Source organism: Tympanuchus pallidicinctus, unplaced genomic scaffold (genome assembly GCF_026119805.1).
Source record: "Tympanuchus pallidicinctus isolate F22 unplaced genomic scaffold, pur_lepc_1.0 scaffold19, whole genome shotgun sequence".
Taxonomy (NCBI): Eukaryota; Metazoa; Chordata; class Aves; order Galliformes; family Phasianidae; genus Tympanuchus; species Tympanuchus pallidicinctus.
In genome coordinates this window covers 3,371,061-3,381,038 of record NW_026294710.1, presented here as the reverse complement: position 1 = coordinate 3,381,038, position 9,978 = coordinate 3,371,061, and the positions used below count along the sequence as shown (strand labels likewise).

The 9,978-nt window shown below is 46.4% G+C and overlaps 1 protein-coding gene and 1 long non-coding RNA gene across 4 annotated transcripts; one reads left to right on the top strand and one right to left on the bottom strand.

Annotated features, from left to right (window-relative positions):
• Positions 1-899: 899 nt before the first annotated feature.
• Positions 900-7,505, top strand: CBLL1 (Cbl proto-oncogene like 1). 3 transcript variants are annotated; one of them, XM_052681118.1, is made up of 6 exons: positions 900-1,158; positions 3,317-3,484; positions 3,829-3,926; positions 4,168-4,251; positions 5,452-5,525; positions 6,040-7,505. In XM_052681118.1, exons 1-6 carry the CDS (start codon positions 1,146-1,148, stop codon positions 7,079-7,081), a joined length of 1,479 nt encoding a protein of 492 aa, XP_052537078.1. In that variant the 5' UTR covers positions 900-1,145; the 3' UTR covers positions 7,082-7,505. The 3 variants fall into 3 exon arrangements, with proteins under 3 accessions (XP_052537078.1, XP_052537077.1, XP_052537080.1); XM_052681117.1 differs by having other exon boundaries at positions 901-1,158; positions 3,826-3,926; XM_052681120.1 differs by lacking the exon at positions 900-1,158 and adding an exon at positions 1,451-1,548 and having other exon boundaries at positions 3,826-3,926.
• Positions 2,537-3,826, bottom strand: LOC128079684 (uncharacterized). The gene is made up of 2 exons (XR_008206285.1): positions 3,508-3,826; positions 2,537-2,733 (listed from the first exon to the last, which is right to left on the bottom strand). It is a non-coding gene; the product is annotated as an uncharacterized LOC128079684 (long non-coding RNA).
• Positions 7,506-9,978: the final 2,473 nt, after the last annotated feature.

Here is a 9,978-nt window from a genome sequence, read left to right as displayed (position 1 = left end):
CAGACACCTCTGTCAGAGGGATAGGGACTGCGTGCTTCCTTGTGCTGTGTGTGCATCCATCTGGTGAAAAAGAAGGATACCCAAACAATTAAAGCTGAAATTCTATACAACTTTGTACTAATTCAGACAACCCTAAGTAATGCAACTAGATATGGTGTTGTTTTTTTTTCCCCAGTAGAATGATGAGGTGACATTTCTGTATGCATTTTGAGTATTACTATAGCCTTTACATATCAAGTACTAAATTTGGAGATACATTTTATTACTGTTTTACAAAGCTGTGAATTGAATGCAATTGTATCCACTGACTAGAAAATAAAATTGTGCATATTGGAAAAACACTATATGCATCTGCATTTTTTTACTCTTTGTGAATTCGTTACCACGTGGAAATAAGGCGCACTGTACAGGGATGAACGGCACTCTTCCCTTGAGTATGCCTAGCAGCAAACAGAGGGAAAACCACATATCCCTTTCCCTGCAACGTCCGGACTGAAGACAAGCAACAACAGGCTTAAATTGCAGCTTAGTCACGATAAATGTGTCTGCAGGGACGCAGCATCCCAGCGCCAAGCACCGCCCAGAGCAGGGTGCGCAGGGCTACGGCCAGGTGGCTTATGGAGATCTCCAGGAAGGAGACCCGCAGCCTCGGGACAGCTGTGCCCGCGCTCAGCCACCCGCACCTCACGGAAGGGCTTCCCGCCGAGACGGTACGGGCGGCAGGGACGGCAGGACAAGCACCACCCGCTCCGAACGCCGCCGCCGCCATATTGGACGATCCCGCTCTCCGCAGCGCGCATGCGCGGGGCGGGCTGCGCTACACCCCACCCCCCCCCCACAGGGGCCGCGGTCCGCCCGCAGCCATCCCGGCAGCCACCGCGGCACGGCCGCCGCCGTCACCGCCTTCTTTTCCCGGCCCGCGGAGGCCGCCGGGAGCCGGCAGTCTCGCGCTGCTGTGCGGCGGAGCGGCGGCAGCACCGCGCTGCCTGTAGGCTCCGCCATGTCCTCACCGCCCTGCCGGCGCGGGGCCGCGGTGCCATCGGCGATTCTCCGCCGCGCCCTTTTTCGCGCTCTCCCCGCCCGTCCCGCCGTGCCTTCCGCTTCCGGCCGCGCCCTTCCTCTCCCACAGCGCCCCGCGCCGCGCCATGGACCACAATGGTGAGGAGGGGAGAGGCGGGGGGCCTCTGGGCCGCTGCGCCTCCCGGGGAGCGGCTGAGCGCGGGGGGTGGCGGCGCGGGGCCGAGAGGGCGGCTCGGCCTCGTCCTCGGGAGTGCGGCGGGACCCGGCGGGGCCCCGGACTTGGACGCGGGGCCTGAGCCGTGCCCCGAGCGCGGAACTCGCGGTCCCCTCCCCCAGCCGGCTGCTCCGCGCTCCGTTGGGCTGCGGCGCTGGGGGATATGCAGGGCACGCGCCGCTTTCTGTTACCGGTGTGCTTGTTTTTCCCTTAGGAAAGTTTGCGTTATAAATGCATCAGGGTTCGTTTTTGTGCTCCGCTTGTGGACTGTAATAAATCCTAAAATACCGAACTAAAAAGAGAATCTCCAAAAGGTGATCACCTAGAAGAGCGCATCGCTTCTGGTTCTGTCTTCTCCAAGTCAACAGATTGGGATGCATCTGTTGTGCTTCTTTAGGGGCGTGACCCAGCTGGGTGTGCATCCACGGACCAGAGCGTGTCATCCTTCCGGAAACAGGCAGGAGCAAATAGGAGCAAATCCTGCCCGCCGGGTTTGGCATCGGGGCTGTGAGCATGGGCTGGGCAGGGTCAGAACTGAACTGCTCCTGCTGGGCAGCAATGGAGCAGGTGGCCTGCTGAGTTCTGGCTTCCTGTTTGGTGTGCTTATCTGTGCTTGAAATGGACCGAGGTCTGTAGGACTTATTTGGCGTGTAGTGTGTTTTGGGGTATTTCTGTTTAAAAATAAATAAATAAATAGAAACTCAGAAGTTTTCCACAGGCGTAGAAGACAGAGTTGGTGTTGCTGCCTCTGATGTTCTGGTCTGTTGGTGCCTGTGCTGTTTGCTGTTTGCAGTGCTGCCCCGGGAGCGATGGGAGGAAAGCAGGTGTTGTCTGATTCATGGATCAGGATATATGGGCACTCATGATACTGAAGCAAAGTGACTGTGGAGGCACAGTCCTGATTTGAAACTTGGTTGCAGTTTCTAGCAAGCCCTCCATTTCCTTTGTTTTCTTGTTTTCCCTTCAAGCGGTGTTGCAAAGGGAAGCTGTGAGCTCTGAGGCATGGAGTTTATGCCAGGCATTGTGCACAGTACCCTAATGGGGCCCTGTCTCAGTGCCTGCGTACTGTGGAGCTGTCACCAAGTTCTGTGTCAGTTTTCTTTCAGAATGGAATTTGCCTTCTGGGTTACTTATGGTCTTTTGTGTGTATCCGTCTCCTTTCTATAGGGATATAGACTTAAAGGTGTCTCAGTATGGGTCTAATCATGGTTTTAATAGAAGTCTGAGTCTTTGTTGCAAAGGGCTGACTGAAAGTGCCATTTTGTCAACGCATGTGCCTATTAAAATGGAAGTGAGCTAGGCTGGTTTTGAAGGATGTGATTATATTTTTCCATAAATGAGATACTGTGGTAGGTTGAGGATGACTTGCTGAAAGCTGGGGAAATCGGGGTGTGCATCAATCCTTGGCAGCACTTTTCCTTCCAGGTTGTCTCTCAGTGCCTGTGTTAGGCATGTCCTTGCTTCTTTTGGTGCCAGACTTAAACCTGGACAAAAGAGCCCTGTAGAAAGGCATGGTAATCTTTAGTTTAGCAAGGATGCTGTGTACTCTAAGCACCAATATTTTTGCAATGCTTTATGCTGAACTTGTAAGTGATATGTAAGGTTGCTAAGAGTGGAATGGGCTGCTCAGAGAGGTTGTGGATGCCCCGTCCCTCCAGGTGTTCAAGGCCCAGTTGGATGGGGCGCTGGGCAGCCTGGTCTAGTATTAAATGGGAAGGTTGGTGGCCCTGCCTGAAGCAAGGGGATTGGAGCTTCATGATCCTTGAGCTCCCTTCCAATCTGGACCGTTCTGTGATTTTTAAGAGTACAGATGGAAACTTAATTTCCTTTTAATTTGTTTAAAAATGAATTTATATAAATTGTGAAAATATTTTTTCAGCGGGAGTTCTGTGTTTTCATGGTCATAGAAAGAGCCGACTCCTCAGTACTCTTTGTGCTGCAGTAGGGGCTGTGCAGTTAATGTTTTTTCCTGCTATGGAAAAGTGGCAGACTAGCTTTATTTATCTGTCTTTAACATAATTTTAGCATCTTCAGAAGCTATTTCATAACTAAGAAATGACAGAATTTCTTTTTCTTCCATAGACAATGATTTGCAAGGAACAAATAGTTCAGCGTCATTGGGTGGTCTTGATGTTCGCAGAAGAATCCCAATAAAGCTGATCTCAAAGCAGACCAATAAAACCAAACCTGCACCTCGGGCTCCCAGAGCTATGAACAGGATGCCTGCAAAGACACAAGCTGGGGATGAAGGTAAATTGCTATAAGCAACTCACCCTGCAGTGAGGCAGCGTATTCTGCAGCACTGTTGAAGGCTTTGGAATCAGTGTTGGAATCCAGGATTCTTTATAGCTGCACAGCCTGTTTCAGTTTTCCAGGTTCTGCTGCTCTATGAGGAGTAAAAGATGCCAATTCCCCAAGCAAATTCACACTATTTTGGTTGTACCTTTCTGCAGAATGGCCCAGCAGACTGGGAGTGTTGCAGCCTGCCCTGGTGATTTCGATGTTCACCGGTGCATGCGCTTAATAGCAGCCGGCGTCAGTTAGGGAAGTGGCGTTGTCTTGTATCTGTCTTCTCTTTCCTCTTTCCACAGAAGAATTTGATTTCAATGAAGAGGAGCGATACGAATGCAAAGGAGGTGAAATGTTTGGAAATCAAAGGAGATTCCCCGGGCCCATATTTTGGGACTATAAGGTAAAATCAAGGATGGGAAATGGTAGAACTTTGTGAATCATACCAAACTGAAGGTTATTTTAAGAAGTATCCACTAGGATGAAATCGCTTGCATTACTTTTTGGTGTACCAAAAATACATTTTCATGTTTGTGGTGGTCTTGCTTCGGTCTGATAATTCAGGAAGGGTGGGTTGGTGATGACTGCAGTGAGAAGCTTTAGTGATGTTTCTCTTTTTCCCACCCCTTTCTCTGTTCTTCTAGATAAACTTGCTGGGGGAGAAGGATGATACGCCTGTCCATTTCTGCGATAAGTGTGGCTTGCCCATCAAAATGTATGGGCGCATGGTGAGTGGGCTCTTGGGAAGAGGCAGCCACGGTGTCCCTTTATGTAACAAGTGTTACGTGTCTCTGTGGGGCTTCCAGAGGGTGGGGATTTTAGCAAACCTCTGAGTAAGCAGCAGAACAATGTTGAGATGGAACCAGGGCCTTATCAGGGGACCTGATCCAGGTTTATAAATATCTGACGTGTGGGGGCCATTGCGGTGAGGCCAGTCTCTTTTCAGTGGTATGTGGAGACAGGATAAGGGAAAACGGACATAAGCTGCAGCATAGGAAGTTTCAAACAAGTGTGCACAAGAACTTCTTTACAGTGAGGTGACGGAGCACTGGAACAGGCTGCCCAGGGAGGTGGTGGAGTCTCCTTCTCTGGAGATGTTCAAGACCTGCCTGGATGCCTACCTGTGCGACCTGCTGTAGGGAACCTGCTTTGGCAGGGGGGTTGGACTTGATGATCTCTAGAGGTCCCTTCCAACCCCTACAATTCTGTGGTTCTGTGATTAACTGCTGGACTGGGTTGTTCTGCCTGACTCTGAGTTTGCTTTGCCCTTTGATTTAATAAAGTAAGCTTGGAAGAGCTAAAATCAAAAGCTTTAAAACAAATGCAATCACTTTCCGCTCCCCCAAAAGGCCAACAGAAGTCTTACAAGTTTTTAGTGTGTTTTCAGCTTTGCACCACTTAGATTTAATAATACTCTTTATGTCAATGGACAATTTGTAATGAAGTTAGTAAGCACTGTTCTTATGTCTTTTCAAAAACTAGCGTAACAAAATCCCTGAGATGAATTTAGATATCTGAGTGTGATGTAACAGACGTGGGGATCTGACTTGATGACTCTTAATGCTTTTAAAACATTCCCTTTTTGCAGACAAGTGCAATTAGATTGCATATGCAGCATCCCTAAAGGTTCGGTGTTTGTATTACAGCAGAATTAAAATGTTTGCCAGCTCTTTAAAAGACAAAACAAATTCCACAAACCAACCATGCATGCGCCAAACCCCATCAAAGAGAAAACTAAACCCTTGCCTTCCTGACAACACAGACTGGTTTTGAAAGTTTCTGTTTCAAAGGTGCTGTAAACGGCTAGCAACATTCTTATGTAAGTTCTTCATAGATAACTTCAGTACTTAGAAATTGTGTGCTGGGTGGAGGCATTGTATGGTGCAAAATGACACGTTGTCTAACAGAGCCATTTGTTTTTTTTCTAGATACCTTGCAAGCATGTTTTCTGCTATGACTGTGCTATACTACATGAGAAGAAGGGAGACAAGATGTGTCCTGGGTAAGTTCTCTTTAGGTTTTTACTAAGGGAAATGGAAGAAGAACACTTTAAAAACTTATTTCAGATACTGTTATTAGCATTCTTCTGTGCACGTTTGGTAGAGGTAGCAGAGTGCTCCTTCGTCCACCACTCAATTATAGCTTAATATCCCACAGTTAACAAATGCTAAGAGATTGGCATTTACCTCATTGTTTAAGTGTTTGTGTAGATAACCTGTAATTGCTACAATTTGAAGAATACCAAAACATAAAAGGAATTTCTGATAGAAGGTGGTGCCATGTCTAAGTTTCCACCCTATGAAATTCTGATGCTATTCTGTTGTTGTATTTGGAGCCTTAGATGTTTGCTTAACTTCAAAATCAACCAAGTGTGTTCTGTTGCTCTAGTGGGGGAAAATGTTCATTCTAATTTTGATAATTATCAAAAAATAGTCAAAAACAACAGTGGGGGGGAAAAAGCCCTGCAGAACTCACTCTATATGACGGCAATGAACCAATGTTCTCTTCTAATTTAGCTGTAATGAACCTGTCCAGCGCATCGAGCAGTGTGTGCGAGGGTCTCTCTTCATGTGCAGTATAGTCCAAGGGTGCAAGAGAACTTACCTGTCACAGAGAGACTTACAGGCTCACATCAACCACCGCCATATGAGAGCTGGAAAGCCTGTGACTCGTCCTCCTCTTGAACCCGTGCATCCTCCCATTGCCCCTCCGCCTGCTGAGATCCCGGAGCGTTTCATAATGCCTCCAGAGAAACACCACATGAGCCACATTCCGCCGAAGCAGCACATCATGATGCCGCCGCCTCCCTTACAGCACGTGCCGCACGAGCATTACAACCAGCCGCACGAAGACATCCGCCCGCCTCCTGCCGAGATGTCCATGGCTCCGCCGCCGCCTCGCCCGGTCAGTCAGGACACCTTCCGCATCTCTACGAGAAAACACAGCAACTTGATAACCGTCCCTATTCAGGATGATTCGAATTCGGGTGCTCGAGAGCCACCTCCGCCCGCCCCGGCACCTGCTCATCACCACCCCGAGTATCAGGGCCAACCGGTGGTAACGCACCCGCACCACATTATGCCTCCGCAGCAACATTATGCGCCACCCCCCCCTCCGCCTCCTCCAATAAGCCATCCTCTGCAGCATCCTCCCCAGGCGGCAGGCACACCTCACATGGTGTATAGCCAAGCTCCTCCGCCGCCAATGACCTCTGCTCCTCCTCCGATAACCCCGCCGCCTGGACATATCATTGCCCAGATGCCGCCGTATATGAATCATCCTCCTCCGGGACCTCCCCCCCCTCAGCACGGAGGCCCTCCCGTAAATGTCAGTGCGCCCCCTCCCCATCACTATAACCCTAACTCTTTGCCACAGTTCAGTGAAGATCAAGGAACTCTTAGTCCCCCTTTCACGCAGCCAGGGGGCATGAGTCCAGGGATTTGGCCGGCTCCCAGAGGGCCGCCTCCACCTCCGAGGATGCAGGGGCCTCCTGCTCAGGCCCCTCTTGCTGGACCGCACCACCCCGATCAAGCCAGATACAGACCCTATTACCAGTGATCTCAGCAATTGTACAAATAGAGAGCGCTATGAAGAGGATAAAACTATATACAGCAGCCTTTTAATTAATTGTATGGGGGTTGTTTTTGTTTTTTTTTAAATACTGTCATTTTGACTGTAAGACGTTTTGGGGTTTGAATCTTTAATGATTTTTAAGCCTTGGCTGTAGGACTCTGACTTCAAATATTCTGTAGTGCTAAAATAAGTGGCTTAGTAGACCACAGTTGCATTTTAACTGAACTTCTGTCTATAGTGTGGCTAATTGTCCTAAGATGAACACTTGTAATATCACTTTCTGGAGAAAATGAACATGTGTTGTACCATTCTGAATATTGTTTTTGTTTAAATCCAATGTTTAGTTTTCACTTGTGATACATTTTTGTTAACCTGTGTACAATAATTAAATTGAACTATGGTTGTAAAAGTGGTGGGCTTTTATGTGAAGTTAACACAGACACGGTTCCTGGACACTGTTTTGGCTCTAGAATTTCCCACATGGGAAGCATAATGAAATAGTTAGGAAACTTAATTTTTTTTACTAACATATGCTGCTATTTGTAATGAATTCAGGCTATGGCGCATTTGTGGCACTGGTAAGCAGGCATGTGAATGCTGCGTTTCAGGTGGTGGGGATTTTTTCTTAGTTGGTTTTAAAATCCATATCAAAAGCAAGATAAATTTATCGGAAATCCAGACACGTTATAATGTGGATATAGGGTGGTTCTGTTTGTATTTGGGTGGTTTTTTTTGTTGTTATTTTTCCAGGCTAGACTTGTTTCAGAAAATTTTGTTCACAGATACTCCTCACTGGTATTGAATTCAGACCATTCTGTTTCCCTGTGATTCTGTTCGCATGAAAGTAGCCAAGAATGGGCTTGCTAGATCTGTGAGGAGAAGCAGCTTAGTTCTGGTGAAGTGGCATTAACCTCAGTCACTTCATACAGCATGTGTAGTAGGAACAACTTTCCATTTGAATGCAGGAAATAAAGGGCCCGGAATCCCTTAAATAGATACAAGAAAATAACAATAAAAGCTACGCATCCTTGATCTATTTCCATTTTGTGATACAGGCTCAATTGGACAGTCAACAGGTGGTTTGGCTTAAAGATTGCAATGTATGCGGATTCTCAGGGCTGTTTTGGCCCCAAATTTGGTTTTTACAAGCACACTTGCATATTATAACTATGAGATGTGAATGTTCTCTGTCATTGCAGTTGGAATCTGAACCCAACTGATAAAAAGTGTGGCCTGTTTGAAATGCTTATCTGGATTTCCAATCAGTGTTGTGCTGACCCTTTGGGTTAGTTCCGCTTTGTCTTGGATTGGTTTGATTTTGTCTTTGTTTTTCTTCCAAATGCCACATTTCTAACAGCAGTGCTTCTAGATGATGAAATCCAGTGTTGTGTTTTTGTTTGTTTTTCTACGGTTTGTCATTTCCTGCGTTTCTCAAATAAGATGAACCATCTTCAAAGCCTGAATCTTGTGATTTATTTGGTAAAACTTTCTTCAAAGTTTTCTTTTATCAAAGGGCTCTGGCAATACAACATCCGTAATTCTGTAGTTTTGTGTGTAAAGTGTGTATTTTTAATTACTTGAGCGAATGTTCTTTAGATTTGTTCTGTTTGTGACTGCCATAGGTTTCCTTGTGTCCACAGGCAAATCTTTTGGACTACCCTTCAAAGAAATACAGCAGCACAACACAGCTTTAGGGATGTGCAAGTAAATTCTGGGGTGTGCAGATGGCAGTAAGTGTCATTCAACACAAATTTAACAAAAAATCATAAAGCCATGACACAGACTTTTAACTTTGGGAAATAAGTTGTTTTAAATAAGCAAAGAAAAGGCTGGTTTTGGCAGTGTCCTACAGGATGCAGCCGGATGAAAACTGTATGCTTTAGTGTGTATAAAGGGGAAAATGGCTGCTTATTTTGTTTCAGTAGCTCATAAAAAGCAGGAGGAATGTTTCAGCACCCTTGAAATGAATGGCATTGTGTGTTTTTGCTAGATACTACGTTGTCTTGTGCAACAGATGGAGGTTTCCTCCCTGGGTCCGAGCTCTTCTATGAAAATACTGATGTAGTTCAGAGGTGAAGGAGAACAGCTGCCCTTACTCCATCAGAAAGCACAAAGGTAAGTGTATACCACTGCAGAAGATGTGTGAGAATTTTGGGGTTTTGTTTATATTTGAGGCAAAGGTGACCCCAAAATATGACTGAATTATTACCCTCCAAAATCAGTAGGACACCTTGAATTGTTTGGTGAGTTGAAAGTCTCTGAGAACTTACCTGAACAGTCATCTCCTGCAGCAGGATTTGGACTTGAGTCAAACTTCTGTGTGCTGCTTGCATCAGAGCACCTACATCTGTTTTGTATTTACATCTTGAAGCCTTAGGGTTCCCCGTAGAGCTACGGGAACTGTTGATACTTCTATACGTACAAAGTCAAAAGATTTCAGCATGGGTTAACAATCTTTCTGTGTGGTTTTTGGGGGAAATTCTTTTTCGAAATACCTGGTGGTTTTCTCTTCAGGTTCAGAAATTGTGTACACATTATTTCATTGTATGATTAACAGCCTTAGAAGTGCTGAGATGTACCTTCAAATCCTATGGGTTCCCAGTGGGGTCTTCCTTAAAGGCAAATGTTTGGATTGTATTGGTTTTATTGGTTTTGTACTCTGTCAGTGGCAGCAATCTCACTCCTGGGCTGTTACCAAGCAGATCTTTGTTCTAAGGCAGCTCTGATGGCTTTAGAACGTGTTAGCTATTGTAGGGCAGTGTGATAATGCCATTATAGGGAATGAAGAGTTTCTTGGTTTGTGTTCACCATGGGATGAAGTAAAGAACACCAGAAGTGGCCTGAAGCCATCCATGGTTCCAGATTCTTGCTTCCTTAGAATT

Coding starts and splice junctions, on each gene's coding strand:
- CBLL1 (XM_052681117.1), top strand. Junction 3,485..3,825: donor GACACAAGCTGGGGATGAAG/GTAAATTGCTAT, acceptor CTCTTTCCACAG/AAGAATTTGATTTCAATGAA. Junction 3,927..4,167: donor CCATATTTTGGGACTATAAG/GTAAAATCAAGG, acceptor CTGTTCTTCTAG/ATAAACTTGCTGGGGGAGAA.